General features: G+C 33.1%; 2 protein-coding genes across 9 annotated transcripts in view; one reads left to right on the forward strand and one right to left on the reverse strand.

Annotated features, from left to right (window-relative positions):
- Positions 1 to 22090, forward strand: part of Mns1 (meiosis specific nuclear structural 1) — a 63473-nt gene that overhangs the window by 18900 nt on the left and 22483 nt on the right. For 3 of the 5 annotated variants that reach the window (XM_047539512.1, XM_047539509.1, XM_047539510.1), the window contains exons 8-10: positions 4862 to 5119; positions 8406 to 8531; positions 9978 to 10085. In XM_047539512.1, coding sequence (XP_047395468.1) covers positions 4862 to 5119; positions 8406 to 8531; positions 9978 to 10070 — 477 coding nt within the window. In that variant the 3' untranslated portion in view covers positions 10071 to 10085. Of the gene's footprint in view, positions 1 to 4861; positions 5120 to 8405; positions 8532 to 9977; positions 12962 to 13164; positions 13209 to 22090 lie in introns of those variants that run through there. The other 2 variants (XM_047539511.1, XM_047539508.1) reach the window with 2 other exon arrangements.
- Positions 14509 to 22090, reverse strand: part of Tex9 (testis expressed 9) — a 36590-nt gene continuing 29008 nt past the window's right edge. For 2 of the 4 annotated variants that reach the window (XM_047539513.1, XM_047539515.1), the window contains 2 exons: positions 15304 to 15438; positions 14510 to 14765 (listed from right to left, as the gene is read on the reverse strand). In XM_047539513.1, the coding sequence (XP_047395469.1) occupies positions 14688 to 14765; positions 15304 to 15438 (213 nt within the window). In that variant the 3' untranslated portion in view covers positions 14510 to 14687. Of the gene's footprint in view, positions 14766 to 15303; positions 15439 to 22090 lie in introns of all 4 variants that reach the window. The other 2 variants (XM_047539516.1, XM_047539514.1) reach the window with 2 other exon arrangements.

Raw genomic sequence — 22090 nt, forward strand, 5'->3', positions numbered from 1 at the left:
CCTAAATGACATTTAGAGAGTACATCACCCAACAACAGCAGGGTGCAAATTCCATTCAAGTACACATAGAACATTCACCAAGACATAATATTCTAGGATATAAGTAACTCTCAATAAATTCACAGGGTTTTAAAATATACCAAGTATATTTTCTGACTACAGTGTAATTCAATTATAAATCAGTAATGAAAATATACCTGTAAATTCCTTAATATTTTGTAAACAAACAATATACTTTTATATAAGCAGTGAGCACAGGAAGAAATCATAGTGGAAACTAGATTTTTCAAACTGATGATGAGTGTACCAAAATGTGTAGGAAGCAACTAATGCAGTACTTAATGGGAAGTTTATGTCCTTAAATACATGTTAGAAAAGAACAATAATTAAAAATTAATGATCCTAAGTCTACACAAAAATTTGTATATAAATGTTCATAGCAGCAGTATTCATAATGGCTAAAAGTGAAAATAACCTAATGTCTATCTACTGATGAACGTAGAAACAAAACATATCCATGTAGTAGAATGTTATTCAGTGATAAAGAGATGAAGTGCTGATATGCACTGAAGTATGGATGAGCCTTTAATTTTATCTTAATTTTTAAAAACTACCTCAGGAATGTTATTTAAGTAGGAAGAAACAAATGTGCAACCTTTTGAGAGTGGCTCCTTTTGCTGAGCATAATTTCCTGGAGATTCATTCATGTTGCTTTTATCAATACTTTGTTCTTTTTATTATTGAGTAGTATGTTTTGGTATGCATGTACCAGCTAATTTGATACTTCACCCATTAAAGGGCATCTGGAATGTTTCCAAGTTTGGGCTCTTATGAATACATCTGCTATAAATATTTAGGTATAGATTTCTGTGTAAACATAAGTTTTCATTTCTCCTGGGATAAAGGCTCGAGAGTAACTCCATTAGTCTTGTAAATGCCAAACTGTTTTCCAAAACAGCCATATCATTTAACACTCTGACCAGCAATATCAGTGATGCAGTTTCTCTGCATTCTTGCCAACATTTGATATTGCCACTGTTTTTTAATTTTAGCCATTTTAATAGCTATGTAGTGATATCTTATTGTAGTTTTTCTTATTTTGTGTTCACCTTCTGACAGTTTTGAATATTGCTGCTATGAATATTTGTATATAAGTTTTTGTTAGAATGTCTTTTCAAAATTATTTTTGGTATATTCCTAGAAGTAGAATTGCTAGGCCATTTCGTGTGTTGGTTGGAGAGACTGGAGACTGAACCCAGGGCCTTAGGCATGCTGGACAAGTGCTCTATTGCTGAGCTATCTACCTCAGCCCTAGTACGGTAATTCTGTGTTTAAGTTTTTACAAACTGCCCAACTTTGTTTTTTACAAAGACTGTACCATTTTATATTCCCATTCATGCTAACAATGTTTAAGTGTTCCAATGTCTCCACATTTTTACCAACACTTGTTATTTTATTTTGTAACATATTAACTCAAAACGGGTCTCAGATATGAACAAAAAAGCTAGAATTATAAAATTTACAGAAGCAAAAACTAGAGGGTCTTCATGAAATTTGTTGATAAGCTAAAAGAAGTTATGTCTATTAAAAAAAACATTTAGAGATCAGGCTTTTTCAACATTAATAACTTCCTAACATTTCTAGGAAAATGAAAATGCAAACCACAGTCTGGGATAAAATATTCCCTATTCTGAAATAATTTTAAAGGCTGTTAGAAATCTAAAGGAAATATACCAGCAAATGCAAAGTGAGGAAATGTTTGACACATTACAAGAAATTAGAAATATTTTTATCAACTAACTAAAAATCCAAAAACATCCTTCTCAGTTATTATTGATTAAAGAGGAAAACTGCAACTATTTAGAGGATGCCATTTCTACACATCAAATTTAATGAGATTCTATATTACTGATACCTGTAGCAATTATTGTGAAATTCTGTGAAAAAAAAAATAGGCAGTGAACTTTGAAAAAGGATACAAATTCAAGTAATAAGCAAGAATGAAGAAGGAAATAAAGATTACAAGTAGACATTAACTAAAATCAGGAAAATACTAGCATTAATTAATCCAATTGCTTAATATTAGGGAAAAACAAAAACATTTTATCTTCTAAAAGATAAGAAAGAAAAAAGTCTGAACAAAATTAGAAAGGACAAGTGGTCTATAAAGGAAACAGAGAAGACAGGAAAAAAATCAGAGGTTACTTATTCAATTATATATTAATATGGAAATCTCAACCACCTGATTTTCCAAATTAAAAATAATTTCAAAAAATGTAGAATGTTCAGGCAAAATACTATGATGGCCCTCTCCTGTCTCCAAAGCCTTTTGTGCCTTGCCTCACATCCTTTTAGTCCCACCTCTGATTTCAGTGACAGCTATGGAGAACTTTTGTGAAAGCTTAGACAGACTCTGCCCTGACAGTTTCTGGGAGCAGAAATATCCATGCACTCCTTACAAGGTCCTGGCAGAACTGAGTCTCAGTTGTCCACGGTGGTCACCAGCTCAGCGATGTGCCATTGTGTTAGCTTTCTTTCTTTCCTGTTTCACTCTGCTTTCCTTCACTGCTGTTTACTGCAATTATCTCCCCAGTAAAATACCTATCAGTCTGTTTAAAGCTATCTTTTAGAGGAGAATGCAGACTAGGAGATCTCCTGAAAGTTCCCAGAATCAAAGTAGGTTTATAGCAAATTATTTCAAACTTTCAATGAACAGCTGTTTCTAAAACCACAGAATGGGTTTTTTTTTTTTTTTTTTTTTTTTTTTGCGGTGCTGGGGATCGAACCCAGGGCCTTGTGCTTGCAAGGCAAGCACTCTACCAACTGAGCTATCTCCCCAGCCCCAGAATGGGTTTTTATCATGTAGTTCATACTATAAAATTAGCATAATACTAATCTAGACTTATCAAAGGATACAGGAACACTCCATATTTGAAACATTTTATTTTTGCCAAACATTTACCTGATTTTTAGCTAGATGCCTTCACTATTGAATTGAACTAAATTTTTTTTATGGAAGATGGATTTCAGGAAATATCAACTATATTATTATGTTAAATTTGGTATATATGGTATAAATTTGGTATATATGGTATAAATTTGGTATATATTTCTGTGAGCAGAGTGTTATGATAAACTCTAGAGGAATTCCAAACCAAATGAGACAGTAACTCTGCTGTCAGTGAGCCTTCTATATAATACTGAGCAAATGAACAAAATATATATTATAAAAACATTTATGTACCCAGCATCCCAAAGAAGAACAAGATATGTCCTATAGGAATTTATTTTCAGTGAGGAGATAAGACATACTGTATATATGAAATGCAATTAGATGATAGAGAAATTGAAGTCTCTTAATTAAGAGGCCAGAAAGATAGACAAATATTAGACTAGAGAAAATCTTAAGGACAAAGTAGGTCTTGAAAGGGCATAATGAAGAAGGGATAAAGAAGGAGAGAATGAATACTCAGAGTAGCAGAACAAAGCTGATAAAGCTGATGTTCACTTACTCCTACCCAACCTTTTTGGAAACAATTGTTTTACTATATTATAAAAACTAAATAGTAAAAACTACACTTCTTTTAGTTAAGGTCTTCATATGACCTAGATTATCTCCAACACTTGTCTCCCTCCTTTTAAGGTGTAAAGATACAAGTGAGCAAAATGAAATAGCAGCCACACCACAGGAAGAGCAGATCATTTGGAGGCAGTTTTGACAGCATTGTCAAGGGGAAACATTGGTTTCCTTGTCCTTCCGGAAGTCCTGTATGAAACCTAATGTCTTGTAGTAAATCCTTTATAGTTTCTGTTATCTGTAAGAACCCTGAACAAGGTGGGGGTTAAGGCAGATTTTATTTTATTTTATTTTGTATTTTATTTTATTTTACTTTACTTTTTACTTTTTACTTTACTTTTTACTTTAACTTTACTTAGGATTGAATTCAGGAGCACTCAATCACTGAGCCACATTTATTTAGAGACAGGATCCCACTGTGTTGCTTAGCCCCTTGCTTTTGCTGAGGCTGGTTTTGAACTCTCGATCCTCCTGCCTCAGCCTCCTAAAGGGCAGTTATTTTAGGTGCATTGAGAATATTGGCTTGCATGGGAGCCTGTGCTAGAATTGGGCAAGGGTTGGTTAGATAAGAAAAAAGGAATTATATCAGTCCTTATCAAATAGATGATAAAGCAAGACTTGTAAAACGTAATTGGAATTTAGGTGTTAGGTATGTGGATGATCACTGTAAAATTCTTTAAATTTTTTGGTGTGTTTGAAATTTTTCATAAGTGTTTGGAAAATAAAAGCTTGCAGGAAGAGTTATGCTGCTCCAAGTGAATTTGAACTTCCCTGAAAATTGTCTAATTGTCACAGTTAGGTTATTGTTTTTACATTTTAGAGAATTTTGAGAATGAAAGGAGGACTAAAGATGGATAAACGCAGCTTTGATAAACAGGATGTTGGAAACTGAAAAATACTTAGTGGTTACACAGCTGTTTCCGGCAAGTTTCTATAATGATTCATAGTTGGTACACATTTCAGAGACCATAGATTAAAAAACTCAGGTGTGCAAAAAAGTTTTCATATTAACTCTTTTCAAAGTGTTATATGTTAATTATGAGTATAGAACCAAGATATAAATATGCACAATAATAGAAGGCTGTCCAAAAGAACATGTCCTTTATCCAAATAGTTTTAAAGGGTGGTGCAAAGTGTTATGAAAAGGCATTATTTTTTGGTTTTTCATAATTGATTTCACTTTGTAATATTAAGCTTAACCAAAGAGTAATATTAATTTACTCTTTGTAAATTAGATTTAAGGAAATGATTACTAAATTAACTTTTATCTGCATTGTTGTTTAGGAGAAAGCAGAAGAGAAATTGAGAAAGCAAAGAAAGATGAAGCAAGATTTTGAAGAACAAATGGCTTTGAAGGAATTAGTATTACAGGCTACAAAAGAAGAGGAGGAGGCCTTTAGAAAAACTATGCTAGCCAAACTTGCTGAGGATGACCGAATAGAATTAATGAATGCTCAGAAACAAAGAATGAAGCAACTGGAACATAGAAGGGCTGTGGAAAAACTTATTGAAGAACGTCGTAACCAGTTTCTCGCAGACAAAGTAAGAATTTTTTTGTTAACATTGAACAGCAACCAGCTTATCTGTTCATCCACTAAACATTTACTGAGAACTTTTTATATGCCAGTGTTAGATATCTGTTTATCAATCTGTGATATGTTTTCTGACCAATCATTTATTAAGGTATTAAGAAACTACTTATTGATGTTTATATGTGCTACATACAGTCTGATGTTGAGAAAGGTAAGTACAACTAAGTCCATGTCATTTGTGAATTTGTGGTCTTGGTTAAGAGAACAATACAAAAACTAATTATAAAGATATGTCACATGCTGGGGCTGGGGTTGTAGTTCAGTGGTAGAGCCTATGCCTAGCACATGTGAGGCACTGTGTTAAATCTTCAGCACCATATAAAAACAAATAAATAAAGGTTTTGTGTCTATATGCAACTAAAAAGGTACTTTAAAAAAAGATGTCACATGCATGTGCTGTTATATAGGTATGTATGTGTTGATATAGCAGAGAAGAGCTATAGATCATGAATACCTGGAATACTGTGTAACCATGAACTTTTTCCAGTGGGAGTCACTGAACTGGAAGGCCTGGGAGGTCAGACAAAGTGTAGCAAGGTCAGAATCCCTGCAGGCAATCCTTGAGAGGGCCATATGTAAAGCTGTTCTTATCAGGTATTTTGGTCACAGCGAAAAAAGCCTAACATACCTTGGAACCATTCCTAGATTTTCCCTCTTACTCACTCAATGATTTTTAGTTGGTCACCAAATTCTGATTCCACCTTAGCAATTACTCTGAAATCTAGTTTATTTGTAACTTTGTTCAGACATTCAATAGCATTTCCATAGACTATGGAAATTGTCTTCCACTGGTCTCTTTGTAACTTTCTGCCACAAGTTACCAGGGTTTTAAAAAATCTTATGTCTTCTCCTGCTTAAACTTCAGTGGATTTTTGTAGAATAAAATCTCAATTCCCTAGCCTTAATATGAACCAATCATGATTTAACTATACTTTAAGGGAGATGATTATTTATAAAGCATCTAGCAGTCTGCCTGACGTGGTAAATACTTTATAAATGCTATATTAATGAATGTGATCAACCATGTTAGGAAGTACAGTAATTAAGAAGGCAGAAAATTAAAAGACTTTTGGAATTCCCTTAAGGCTTTAAATCTTATCAAAAAGTAGAACCAGTGCCTGACTGTCCTCTCTCATGGCTTGTAGAGATGGTCAGAAAGACCCTAGAGGAGTCAGCAAGACAGCTACAAATGGCAGTGAAATAAAATCACCTGAAGCAAAAATTGTAAATTATAAAATTTTTGTCTTAATTTTTAAAAAAATCATAGACATCCTCAGTATGCGGCTGTGGACTTAGCTTTAAGTGTCAGGAGGATTGGGCAATGTTTTTGTTTTGGCCTCTGGCAGTGAAAAATCATCATTCCATTAGCCTTACACTGCTAGGTATAAGGCTCTAATTCTTCTTTTTAGAGTTCAGAACTGCTCCTAGCTACTGATTACCTCTGAAAAATTTTGAAACTCCCCATAATTTCCTATAAGAGTTATTCAGAATTTCTCTTATATGGGTAATAAGTCTCATGCTTTCTAAACCATTTATACTATTTACTAGAAAATTTTTTTAGGATTTACACATAATGTGGCATACTGTATCCCAAGAATGAAGATCCTATATTGTACCCAAATCAGAGACTCTACATCATTAGACAAAAATCTAAGTGTGCTTTCTCCACAACATTACAGAAGTTTCTTGCATCTCCCCTTTATAAAGAAGGGCTCAGGGCTGGGGTTGGGGCTCAGTGGTGGAGCACTTGCCTAACATGTGTGAGGCACTGGGTTCGATCCTTAGCCCTACATAAAAAAATAAATAAAATAAAGGTATTGTTTTATCTACAACTAAAAAATATTTTTAAAAAAATGAAGAATGGCTCAATCAGGATTAGGTTTGATTAGAAATTGAGTCTCAAATTAACAGTGGATTAGTAGGTAGTTTATTGTTCTCTCACATGAAAATCTACAGGTAGGCAATTCAGGGATGAAATGAAGGCTCTGTTCCATAGTCTTCAGGGACTCAGGCTCCTTTTAGCTTTTCACTATGGCATGTGTGTGATGTAAGCCAGACCTTTAGCCTTTGTATCCACATTTCAAGCAGCAGATGGTGATAAAAGGTTGAAGTTTCCATATGAAGGTCACTTATATTCCACTGACCTTGTGGCCATAACTAGCTATAAGGAAGCCTTAGAACTGTAATCTCAAAAAAAAAAAAATCAGGTACAACAATTTCATGGCAAATTCTATTATCCTATTTCACCTTAGAGATAAATTAAGAGCAACTCAACCCTTGATTCAGTAGCAAGAAAGATCAGTGAGCAAAAGTTTTTTCTCAATTGACCATCACCATACTTATTCTGTAAAAAAAATAAAAATTCATCTAATATAGTAGATAAAAATATTTTGAGAAGTAGTTGCAGTTTTAAGTGGCATTGGATATGGCTGTGTGCCAGCATTTTAATTTTTATCCAGTAACTTAGAAGAGTTATTACCTTATGTAGAAATTTGCTTTTATTGTATCAAAGACAGACATCCTCCTTTATGGTTTACTATCTTTGATAAGGAGTAGACTGAATGAGTAGTGACCTCAGTATATTATTTCAAGGGAAACTTTAGCATTACTCTAAAGCAGTTCTTGGCAGAGATTCATCACTGTTTCAATGATCTGCATGTTGTATCCTTCCCTTTTCAATAGGCATATTTGGATACAGTTCTGTGAGTCCCTTTAAAGACCTCAAACTTTGAGCTACAGTCATAAAACCTGCATTATATGGCACAGAATTTTAATGTGGTTATCTAAGAGAAATACTGAGAAATACTGGTTCTTCTGGAATTCGTATTGTTACTCTTGTGCTTCATGTGGACTTTGAAAAAATATGATGCATATGAGAAAATATTTATTCTTTGGATATCCCTGTTTTATTCACTAATTGTTTTTGTCCTACCCTATAAACTGTTTTTATACTGTTTATTAGGAAGTCAGTGGGTATTGACATTTTGCTGTATGCACTTGTCTCCTTAAAAATTCCAGTCATAACTATTATTCTTGTAACTTTAAAAAATGAAAAAACCTGTGTGTACATACAAGATATGAGATACTATACACTAGTTTCTTTTGGACTAAGTATCAAATAATTCAACAATTTTATCACATAATTCACTGAAAGTTTTATTTTAGTTTTGTTTGAAAAATTCTTAAAAGATTAACGTATTTCATGACCATTAATAAAAACTGATTTGCATTTCCAGCAACGTGAGCTGGAAGAATGGCAGTTACAGCAAAGAAGACAAAGGTGTATTAACGATATTATTGAGGAAGAAAGGATAAAACTTCTCAAAGAACATGCTACAAAATTATTAGGATATCTCCCTAAAGTAAGTGACCTTTATCTCAAGGCCTCTAATAGTGAAAAAAAAAAAGTGATATTAGAATATCAGAAGATGAAGATGTCACACACATCTTGCTGTTATAAAGTAACAGTGGCCAGGCATTGACTCTCATTGGGGGATCATATTTAAACGTCTCTAAAATGAGGGAGTTGGTCTTGGCACATTGAGCTATGAAATAATTTACTGAATTTAGATTTTAGGTTATTTTCTCCCCTTTCAAGCATTGGAGATCCAAAAATAAACCACCCTAAAGCAACTACAATACTTTATATTCCAATGATAAGTTATGTGAAAACATTATAATTGATAACCCAAAGACAGGCCCAAGCTTGAACTGAATCTGAAACAGATCTTTTCTATATTAGGAGGGTATGTTACAACTAGGTCTAGGTAACATCAGTTTTTAAAAATAATTCCAAAAGATAGTAAATTTTCATATATATATCATAATGAGTTTCATAGGTCACGTAAACATCTAGATTCACATAATTAAAATCACCATCCTTCAAATATAGAAATCTACCTTTTGATTTATTAATGTGGTAGAATTGAATGCATCTTTAATGTTCAGTCCAAAACTAAGAAAGGAGAAAGATAGATATATGAATAATTATTGCCTGGTTTCAGGACATTATAGCTAATTGCTTAGAAATAACGAATTATATATATTAATGTTAATGGACTTATGATAAAATCCATTCGTAACAGATAAATTTCATAAAATAATTATTAATTCTAGGAGAGTATCTGGGTGTCAATATTTTTGTGGAGAAAATAACTGTGGAGGCAGGAGGATGATTTAATAATCCTGATACCCCAAAATGACCTTTATCCTTTGTCCTAAAGGCCCAAATGACCTAAATGATTTTTTAAATTCTTTAGAATGCAAGACAGATATATCAGTTTAATTTTGTTTTAAAGAGACTTTTGCTGTATTCTGTAGGGGAAAAGAAAAATGAATAGAACTGTGAAGAATTTCAAAGGCTTGCGTAAATGACTTAACTCTAAATCTGAATTCTTTCCTGCCAGATTGAATGTTTACTGATTAGCTATAGAACAGAGGCATGGAGAACTGATCCCATGTGTGAATGTAGTAGAACTTAGTGTCTTCATCTTTAACCTTCCTCATATTATAGAACTGTTTAGACAAGAGTAGGGTACAATATAAATTAAATTCTTTTCCTTCCAGGCAATCCTAATTATAAAGTAGAAAAGCCCAGATTCACATCACAAGTACCTGCTCTGGATCTGATAAATCAGGAAATTGGGTCTAATAATATAAAGTCATATTTTTGGAAAACATTAAGTTTATTGAATAGATTTAATTGTTTTGGATAACTTTACTAACCTCATGTCAGTGTATTTGTTATCTTAAAAGCATTTAGTGCATATTCTGGCATTCAAAAGTAACACAAAATATTGTTCTTGTAGGGAATATTTAAAAAAGAGGATGATATTGATTTTCTTGGCGAAGAGTTTAGGAAAGCATACCAGAAAAGGAGTGAAATTTGTGAAGAAAAGTGATACCATCAACATTTGGTAAAACCTGGATTTTTCTGTACATTACCACTAGATGTCAGCGTAACTTTCATTTTACAGTTCAGTGACAGGAATGTTTTATTTGTATTTTCTATCACTGTATTTCATAATTTATAAACAAGTGTCAGATTAATATTTTAACTGAAAAATTTATATATATGCATATGTACTCCTAGGCTGTCCTGTTCAGAGATTTTTCTCATCCCATCCTGTAGACAGTCTGTTTACCTTAGCTAGTACTGAGTTCTAGTTTCTAGTGAACTGCCCTTCATCTATATTTATGTTTGGGAACTTTACTAATTTGGTTTGGCCAGGGAAATGCATATTTAGATTTTGGTTTTAAAGTACATTATTCTGTCTACTCTAAAGGAGGATTAAAGTAAGTAAAAATAATTTAAAATGCTTTATTACTAAATGAGCTTGATCATCATAAGTACTTAAAAAGAATCTTTCTAGTTCATAATTGAACATAAAATTATTAGAACATAAAATAATTTTTAATTGACAATGAAATTATCATGTTTGACAGTGTTTAGAAGTATATAAATACATTGTGGAATGATTAAATCTAGCTAATTAACCATTTTTGTGTTAAGAGCACATAACATCCATTTTTCATTTTTTAAGAACATATTGTCATTAACCAGTCACCATGCTATATAATAAAATATCTTATTCCTCCTAGCTGTGATTATGTATCCTCTGACCAACATATTCTAATATCCTCTCTAATCACTCATCCTCTGGCAACTATAATTCTATCCTATTCTCTACTTATGAGATCAGCTTTTTTTTTATATACCATATATGAGCTAGATTGTGCATTGTCTTTTTGTGACTGGCTTATTTTAATAATGTAATGTCCTCTAAGGTCATCCATGTTGCATATGGACAGCATTTCATTCTTTGAATAGAATTACATTTATCTTTTACATTTATCATTTTTTTTTATCCATTCAACCATCATTAGACACTTAGGTTGATTCCATATTTTGATTATTGTGAATATTGTTACAGTAAACATAGGAGTACACATCTCTTCAACATATGGATATCTCTTTGGATATATATCCAATAATGGAATTACTTTTTTTAACATATGAGGAACTTATATACTGTTTTCCATAATGACTCTACTAATTTATATTCTCACCAACAGTATGCAAGTTTTTTTCTCCATATCCTTGTCAGCACTTGTTACCATTAGTCTTTTCAGTAATCACCATTCTAACTAGAGTGAGGTGGTATCTTGCTGTGGTTTTGATTCACATTTCCATGATCATTAATGATATTGAGCATTTTTTCATATACTTGGATTTGCATGTGTTCTTTGGGAAATGTCTATGTTTTGTCCATTTTTAAAGTGGGGTGTTTTTTTGTGTATTTTTTATTAATTTTTGGATATTATCAGATATATACTTTGCAAAATAATTTTAACCTATTCTGTAGGTTGTCTCTTCACTGTTGACTGTTTACTATGCAGAAAATTTTTAGTTTAACTCCATTTATCTCATTGCTTGTGTTTTCGAGGTCATATTAATAATTTTCCACCATTGACCAGATCAATGTCCAGAAGCTTTTCCACTGTTTTCTTTCAGTTGTCTCATAATTTCAGGTATTACATTTAAGTCTTTGATCCATTTTGAGTTAATTGTTGTATATATTAAGAGATAAGGATCTGAGATTCTTCTGCATACAGATATCTGACTTTCCTAGTACCATTTTTTTTTTCTGAAAAGACTTTTGTGTGTTCTTGGCACCTTTGTTGAAAATCATTTGGTTGTAAATGCACAAATTTATTTGTGCTATTTTGTTTTTTGTTCCTTGGTCTGTTTGTGTTTTTATGCCAGTACCATGCTGTTTTGGTTAATATAGTTTTATAAAATGTTTTGAAGTTAGGGATTATGATGCCTCTCGCCTTCCACCTCCTTATGTTGGCTGCTTGGGGTCTTTTGTGTTTACATATGAATTTTAGGATTTTTTTTTTAATCTCTGTGAAAAATCTCTTAGGTATTTTGAGGGGGACGTCATTGAATCTATATGTCTCTTTGGGTGGTATGAACACTTTAATATTTATTCTTCTATGAACATGAAACATTTTTCATTTGTATTTTTTTCAATTTCCTTCACTTAGTATTCTGTAGCTTTCAGAACAGATCTTTCACCTCCTTGGTTAAATTTACTGGTTTTTTTTTTTTTTTTTATAACTATTTTAAAAAGGATTGCTTTGTGTTTTTTTCCCAGATATTTTGCTGTTAGCATATTGAAGTGTTACTGATTATGTTGATTGTCGTATCCAGTAACTTCACTGATTTTGACCTAACATGTTTGGTAGAGTCCTTAGGGTCTTTTATATGTAAGATTAGATCATTTGCAAATAGGGACAATTTCTTCTTCAACTTAGATACATTTATTTCTCCTGCCTAATAAAATGCTCTGGCTAGGACCTCCTCAACTATCTTGAATAAAAGTAGCAAAAATGAGCTTCCTTGTTTTTTTCCAGATTTTAGAGGAAAAGTTCAACTTTTCCATTTGGTACTATGTTAGCTATGGGTTTGTCATATGACTTTGTGCTGAGGAACATTCCTACTATACCTAGTTTGTTGATCATTTTTATCATGAAGGGATACTGAACTTTATCAAGTGTTTTTATGTATCTGTTGAAATATAGTTTTTGTTCTTCATTCCACTAATGTGATATGTTTTTATGTTGAATCATCTTTGCATTCTTGGAATGACTCCCATTTGATCATGGTGAATGATTTTTATGTACTGTTGAATTTGGTATTTTGTTGAGGATTTTTACATCTGTGTTCATCAGGGATATTGGCCTCCTCTTTTTTTTTTTGTTATGACTTTGTCTCATTTTGGTATCAGAGTGTTGCTGGTCTAGTAGAGTGTCTGGAAGAATTTCTTTTTCTTTTTTTTTTTTTTTTTTTTTTTAAGAAACAGTGAGAAGAAATCCTATATAAATGATTGGTATAATTCAGCAGTGAAACCATCAGTCCCTGTACTTTTATTTTGAGACACACTATTGGTCTGTTAAGTTTTTCTATTTCTTTGTAATTGTTTTAATCAGCTTTTTTCATCACTGTGACCAAAAGACCTGATAAGAACAATCAGAGGAAGAAAAGTTTATCTTGGTGGAAGCCTCCATGATCCCCTTAACTCTAGCATCCTGCATTCCTGCAGAACCAGCACCACATGGTTGATGCCAAGGTCTCCTGCCATCTTTAGCAGTAGCCAAGCCTCTAAGGACCATGGCTGTAGCAACCTCTGAGTGGCTAGCAAGGTGAAACTACTTCCTAACCCTCCCTGCACATGGTTCCCACAGGGTCTTTTCTCAAAATAACTTACATCCTGGAGCCTGAGATGGTTGTGATCTTGCCAATTTCCGAGATTCCTCAAGCCATCTCTTCTGTTGTTACTAAGTACTTAGCAGTGTCTCTTTAGTAATAATCTCTTTAACAACCACACTTTCCTTAGCACTCACAGTTTTACTCACACTTCTCTGACCAAGTTTTCAAATCTTTTTGCTTTCAGCTCCTAATTATCACAGTAAACTTGGCTAAAAGCTGCCAGCTATATTCCATGTTGGGCTGTCTTGAAATTTCCTCCACCAGATTAATTAGTCCGTCACTTAAATTCAGCCTCACAAAGTCTTAGAAGATGGGCAAAATGTAGACAACTTCTTTGGACTGTAGTTTAATTTCTAGTAGAGTCCTCATCCTCTGAAACCTCATGCACCAAATCTTTACTGTGCTTTGTCCTGTGGGCATTCTAGTCTTCTGAGCTCCCACTAGAATCGCCCATTAAGCTTTGCTTATAACATTTAAAGCTCTTTCAGTTTCCATCTCCAAATTTTCGCAAATTCCTGTTGTATTTACAACAGGTTATTATGTTAGACTGATAACTGATCACATAAAGTTACTTCCCATTTTATATATTTTATGTCAGTTTACATCTTTGTGCATTTATATATATCCCTTAACAAATTGGTACTTTCAATTTTGCCAGTAAACCTTCATACTAAACATACATGACTTATATACCACCATTAGAGTCTTCCTTGGCTGTGGAGTATTGGAGACACTAACAGCAGGCCCACTGCAGTTAAAACCAACGCTGGGCAGACTTACCCTTGACTCCAGACTAGTACACACACCCTGGTACAATATAGGAATTCATATCCCTGTAAGACAGACTCAAGGCTGCTAGCCAACTGCAGCAGCCTTAGATTATGTACAAACCTTATCAGCAGGCAGACCTCAGTACCTGTAGGTTTCTGGTACTAAGCATTAAACACCTGTGAGAAGATCACTGGAGAGTCCTGTTCTACCATTTGCTTCATCTTCTAGAATGTAAAATATTTTTCAGTGCAGTTGTAAAAAATCAAAAAGGATATGGTCATAAGAAATAGATTAAAAATTAAAGTCTTGCTGATTTTATATAATATTTCTTTTTTATTAATAATTACATATCAGAAAAAGTTTTATATCCCCACATCTAATTAGGGAATCTTTGAAATTATTTTGATTTCACAAATATCTTCAAACCCCTTATAAGTTTTTAAAGTTATAGAGACTAATTGAAGTAGATCATTTATGGATTGCCCCATTCAAGTGCCTTCATAAATTCCTCTTCAGTGAAAGATAGCATCTTGGCAGCTTCAATATGCATCTGTTTAAAAAGAAATCAATATTGTCTGACTTAATATTGAGTAGACCATAGAACAAGGAAAAGTGTGTGGATAATGCTATCAAAATATAAGTTGTAGAAACCTGTATTCTAATAAGCAAACTATTTGAAAAGCCTTTCTTATCCAACAGTAATACTGAACCAACCTACCATTAAAATTCAATATTGTAAAATACCTGACCTTTATAAAAAAGGAAAGTGGGAATACTATGAGTTCATATCCTTTTACCACATATTTAGAGCAAGGAACAAAAGTGATTTGGACTCTGTTCTTTAAGGTTTGAAAAGGAAAATAGTCACCTAAGTAGTCATTGTTATATGTGAATCTATGTTTGGCACGTATTTGTACCAATCCCACTTTCCACATAACTAATTTACTTGCATGATACATTATACAAGTGTATGTGTAATAGATTTTATTTAGATAGAAATTTGTCTAGGGGTGTCAAAATAAAGTAAAAATATAAGTATTTTAATAGAAAGGTCCAGATAATATCTATAGTCGCTCATTGATACTCACCTTCTGCCTTTTTAAAACATCAATTAATTTTAATTGTTTCTTAAACCCTATCATTAATTCTCCTTTTTGTTTTTCTAGCTTCTTGTTTTCTGTTTTTAACATTTCAATTTTTTTGTGTTCTTCATTTGCTATGTCCTACAAAAGAAAAAAGTTTCTAATATGTAATCTTTATAATTCTTTTCCTTAAGACTATCACATCGGTAATAAAAATTTTTAACTGAAATATACATGATTTAAAATTTTCTTTGCATTACCAAATAACTGGAATTTGATAGGTTTAAATCATGCTCAGGTCTCATTAAAAAACTTGCATTGAATGAACTCTCCTGAGAGTAACAAATGTTTGAACCCAAAAAATACATTTGAAGTCATAGATGAGTAATAAGTAGTAAGCAAAATATGATCCTTGAAGGACATACCGGTTGAGTCCACATTCACCTCATTTTTCATTAGTGTACTTAACCAGTTCATGAGTTCATAGGGATAAACCTCAAACCAAAAATAGCCATCTTGCTGGAGTAACAGTACTGCCAGGGTGGTTCAGGTTTCTATGTGAGAAATCCTTTGTAAAAACCCTTGGAATCTGCATACATGTTTCCCTCTTTATAGGACTGAGGGTCTTAGGAACCTGTGAAAGGGAACAGGTACAGTCTGAGCAGAGAATACATGCACTGCTCATAAGGTAGACCAAGTCTATAATCTTGGTAAAATTGAGTTGGACAATGCAAAAAAGAATCAGTGAACTTTAAGGTGGATCAGTAGAAGTTATTAAGTACAGAAAGATCTGTACTTGAAATGTTTAGTCCTTCATACAATAAAATGATAACAAAGGAAATCTCTACCACTGAGCATCCCAATTCCCCCTTCTGTTTTGAGACAGGATCTAAGTTGTCGAGGCTGGCTTTGCACTTAGGAGCCTTTTGCCTCAGCCTGAATCACTGGAATTACAAGCATGTACCCAGCTATACTTTTTCTTTAGAAAAAACAACTCTTTAAAAGTGATGTTATGGCACGTTAAGAAGCTCCAGGCCTATGCATTCCCATATCCAGACCAAAGTAGTTCTGTGAAAACTCTTAACTCTAAAACATAGGCAGTAATGAAGAGAATGCTAGTCAAGCAAAAGCCACATTAAAAATGGGCAGAAATCGGGGCTGGGGAGATAGCTCAGTCGGTAGAGTGCTTGCCTTGCAAGCACAAGGCCCTGGGTTCGATCCCCAGCACCCCCCCCCCAAAAAAAAAAAAAAAAAAAAAGTGCAAAAATCAAATGGTGTTTGCTCTTTCCCCACATCCTCCCTGGTATAGTCATTCCCCATTTCCTTCTCTGAGATGGAAGGGAAAATAGGCTAAGTCAAAACTGTTAATTATAAATATTTATGCATCAAACATCAGAGTGCCTAAACTTATGAAGTAAACATTAACATATTTAAAGGAAAAAGCAGCTCTGCAATAATAGTAGAAAATATGAGTACTTTGCTTTGAGTAATAGATACAACCACTAGGTAGAAAATGAAAAAGGAAACAGGGGACTTGAATACTACAAACCAACTGGACCAAAGAAAAATATAAAATACTCTTCCCAACAATGGATGAATAGTTTTCTCAAGTGCACATGGAACATTCTCTAGGACAGATTATCAAAGACCACAAAAATGTCTTAATAAATTTTAAAATGCTGAAATCAAACAAAATATCTATTCTATTATTGGAATGAAATTAGAAAAACTGGAAAATCCAAATTAAGCAACACAGTCCTATGTTAGTCAACTTTCCATCACTATGACAAAAACCTAAGATGAATATTTAAGGAGGAAAGGTTGATCTTAGCTCATGGTTTCAGTCCATGGTCACCTGGTCCTGTTGCTTTGGGCACAGTACAAGACAACAGGGGGTACCTGGCAGAGGCAGCCTGTTCACCTCATGGCAGCCAGGAAGCAACAAGAAGAAAGGGTTGGAGTCCCAATATCCCCTTCAGGGGCATGCTCCAATGACCTAACTTCCTTCCATAGGCCCTATCTCCTAAAGGTCCATTAATGCCCATAGAATCATGGGCTGGCAACCAAGCCTTCAACACATGAACCTTTGGGGGACATTCAGGATCCAAACTATAGCACATTCAAACTACCAGTGGGTCAAAGAAGATATAACTAGGGAAATTAGAAAATCAGTACACCAAAACTTAATAGGGCAGAGTGTAAACATTGCTGATACTAAGGATGTGATACTTATATTAAGAATGGACAAAGATCTCAAACCAACCTAATTTAACATATTAAAGAACTCAAAATAACTAAACTCAAAGCCAGTAGAAATGGAAAATAATAAATATAAGAGCAGAGATAAATTAGAGAAAAAAAATCAAATGAAACAGTTGATGCTTTGGAAAGATTAACAGATTAATGAAACTTCAGGTAGACAAAGAAAAGAGAAAGAGGATTCAAATACTTAAAATCAGAAATAAAAAGGGCAATACAACCAATTTTACAGAAATAAAAAGTATCATAAAACTACTCTGGGGGCTGGGGTTGTGGCTTAGTGGTGGAGTGCTTACCTGGCATGTGTGAGGCACTGGGTTTGATCCTCAGCACCACATAAAAATAAATAAAATAAAGGTATTGTGTCCATTTATAACTACAATTTTTTTAAAAACTACTATGAACACTATAGCCAACAAATCAGATAACCTAAATGAAATTGATAAATTCCTAGAAACTCAGCCTACCAAAACTGAATAATATAAATTGTGAGTAAACTTATAATTAATAAAGATACTGAGTGAGTGAACAAAAACCTTCCAATAAAGTCAAGCCCAGAACTGCCTGGCTTCACTTGTGAATTCTACCAAACATTTAGAGAGGAATTAATACCATCCATCCTCACATACTTCCCCCAAATTGAATAGAACACTTCTGTATACTACAGAAAACCATAAACCAATATCCCTGATAAATTTTGATTTAAAAATCCTTTACAGAATAATAGCAAACTGAAGTTAACAGCACATTTAAAGAATTATACATGGTGACCAAGTGGGACTTATTGCTAGAATGCAACCATAGTTAAACATTCAAAAATCAATATTAACATACCACATTAACAGAATGGAGGAACCCCACATGGTCATCTGAACTGATGCCAAAAAAGTATTTGACAAGATTCTGGATCAAAAGTCTCCATAAATTTACAGTGATGTAAATGAGACCACATACATTCTCTGTCTATGATATAATTAAATTAGAAAAGTCAAAGAAAATCCCAAAGTAACTTATGAATGAGTCAAAGGAAAAATCAAAAGGAAAATTAGAAAGTATTAAAAATAGAATAATTTTAATTTGTGTAAAATAGCTAGAGGAATGCACAGAAGAAAATTTTTAGGGCTAAATGCTTACATTAAAAAAGGGTTCAATTCAGCAGACTCCACTATAAGAAATGAGTAAAGAACAAATTGAACCCAAAATAAAGAAAAGGAAAGAAATAATAAAGAGCATAAATCATTAAAAGAGACATAAAATAGAGAAAAATCAGTGAAATTAGAATTAGTAAGGCTCTAGTGAGAATGATAAGAAGCAAATTACCAATAAAAGAATGAGGAAGCTGGTGGTCAGCAAAAAGAATGTAGAAGGAATACTCAGGAAATAGTATAAAAACTTTAAGCCAATAAACAACATAGGTGAAATGGACAGATTCCTTGCAAGATACAAACATAAAAACAAGAAAATACAATAGCCTCTATAAAGAATACTTCTTTAACTACTGAATATATTGAATTTGAATTTTAAATTAGTTCTACAATAAAACTGCAGGTCCACATGGCTTCACTTGTGAACTATACCAGACACTCAAGGAAGAACATACCAACTCTACAAAAGCTTTTTCAGAAAGTTAAATTTTTCCAGAAAAATGAGTTAGGAATTAATTACATGACATCTCTATTACCCTTATACCAAAAGAAAACAAAAAATTTTATAAAAAACTATAGACTGGAAATAATTTACAAGAAAAGTAAAACAAGGGCTTGAGGATATAGTTCATTTGTATGATGCATGAGGCCCTGGGTTCAGTTCCAACACCACAATCTCACACATACAAACTACGGACTAAAAGTATGTTCCTATGTGTACATATACATACAAGAAAAAAAAAGTCTCTAAAATTTTCACAAATTTGACCCAATATTATATAAAGTGGATAACGAAACACCCTCAAGTGAGGTTCATCCCAGGAATATAATGTTGTCTTAGCATTTGAAAAATCAACCAATGTTATTCATATTAACAGACTAAAAGAAAAATATGTTATCATCTTAAAAGATCAAGAAAACGGCGACTGAAAAAAATCCCATAGGCATTCCTGATAAGATCTTCTAGGAAACTGCAGTCAGTTTTTCTATAAGGTCATGAATTAAAAATGTTTTTAGTTTTAAAGGGTTAGATGAAGTTTAAAAAGAAAACCAGTAAAGAGTACACAAAAAGGGACCATACATAGCCTATAAAACCTAAAATATTTACTAATTGGTACTTTATCCATGATCTGTACAGAAAAAAATCCTAAGGAATAAGTGAGTCTAGCATTACTGCAAACATATATGATATACTGAAGTTAAATTGTATTTTTCTATTCTAGCAACAAAGGTAAATTTGAATTTAAAAAAAGCATTTATAATATCAAAAATATGAAATACTAAGATAAGTTGAGACAAAGGTACAAGACCTACATATTAAAATGTATAAAATATTGCTTAGAGAAATTGATGCCTTAAATATAGTCTCTATTTGTGATTTAAAAGACACAATATTGTCAAATTTCCCAAAATTTGTCTATGGATTAAGGTAATGCCAATCAAAATTTCAACAGGATTTTTTGTGGAAGCTGTTAAGGTAGTTCTAAAATTTGTAGGAAGAGGACCCAGAATAACCAAGCAACTTATAAAAAGAAGAAGAAAGTTGAAGGACTCACTGATATCAAGACTTATATGGCTCTAATCAAAACAAAGATTAGCATAAAAACAGGCATACAGACCAATTAAATAAATATTCCAGAAATAGATCCACACCTATCTGAACAACAGATTTTCAACAAGTTTCAGGACAATTCAATGATGAAAGAATCATCTTTTCAATAAACAGTACTGGGATATATGCCCCCAAAACCCAAAACAAAACAAAATAAAACCTTACTGTTTATTTCACATCGTATACAAATACTAAACCAAACATAAAAGCTAAAAGGCATGCAGCTTCCATAAGAAAAAATCTCTTACCTTAGATTTAGCAATATACAATATAACTCAGACATTCATCTCCTACATATTTACTCAACAGAAAACATATGTCTACACAAAAACTTATACGTGAATGTTCATGGCAGGTTTTGTAATAGGCCAAAATTAGAAACAACCCACCTGTCTATCAATAGGTTAATGGATGGGCAAATATTGGTGCATTTATACCATGGGTAAAAAAATTTATTAAATGAACTATTGTCACATGAAACAACATGGATGAATCTCAAAATAATTGTCCTGAATAAAAGAGGTCACACTGGGAAAAAAAATTTAAAGATAAAATTCTAGAAAATGTAAACAAATTACCAGGGGGTAGAGGATTGTAAAGGGACACAAACTTTCAGAGGTGACAGATATATAATGGGTGGTTATTTCATAGGTATACAGTCAAGAATCAATACATTTTATACTGAATATCTACAGGTTTATTGTAAGTTGATTGTATCACAGTAGGTATATTAAAAATAGAAATTTTAGTTAAAAGATGGCAAAAAAAGTCTGGGACTTAACTAAAGCATAATTTAAGGGAAACTAGCTTTAAATGCTTTAGAAAGGAGGGTCTAAAAATCAATGATCTAAGCCTTCAACTTAAGAAGCTAAGAATAGAAGAGCAAATTAAAACCAAAGCAAGTACACAAAAGGATATAATAAAAAGAATTCAGTGAAATAGAAAACAAATGATAAAGAAAATAAAAACAAAAGTTGAGTCTTTGGAAATAATTCATTAATAAGATGAATCAAGAAAAAATAAAAACTCAACATAGGTCAATCTTATGATCATGATTATGCCAAGTGACAGAAGCCAATGAAATCAGAGCAATGCAGTTTCTGGGAGGGACCTAGAAAGGGAAACAAAGGCACTTTGGGGAAATGTAAATACTCTATATAGTGACTGGTTATACAGGTAAGTAGGGGTGTTTTGGTTTGGATGTGAGGTGTTCCCCAAAAGCTCACGTGAGACAATGCAAGAAAGTTCAGAGAAGAAATCACTGGGTTACAAGAGCCTTAACCCAATCACCTGATGGGACTGAGTGGTTGGTGGGGTGTGCCTGGAGAAGGGGGCATTGGAAATGTGGCTTTGGGGCGTATATTGTATCTGGCAAGTGGAATCTCTCTCTGCTTTCTGATCATCATTTGAGCTGTTTTCCTCCACCATATTCTTCCACCATGTTGTTCTGCCTCACCTTGGGCACCAAGGAATGGAGCCAGCTGTCTATGAATTTCAACCTCTGAAACTGTGAGCCCCCTAATAAACTTTTCCTCCTCTACAGTTGGTCTGGTCAGGTCCTTTAGTCATAGCATCGAAAAAACTGACTAAAAGGAGCAGCCCAAAATCGGTGTGCAATGTGCAATTTGCATTTTATTGTATGTAAATTATCCATTAAAAAATTCACTCAACTCTGTCCCTCCAACTCAGCCCTTTTGAGTGTCTTCGAAGAATTACACACATATATATTCACTATCTCCATTTCCTCACCTGCATTCATTTTTCTTTCCCCATGAAA

This window comes from Sciurus carolinensis, chromosome 2, assembly GCF_902686445.1.
Source record: "Sciurus carolinensis chromosome 2, mSciCar1.2, whole genome shotgun sequence".
NCBI classification, from domain to species: Eukaryota; Metazoa; Chordata; class Mammalia; order Rodentia; family Sciuridae; genus Sciurus; species Sciurus carolinensis.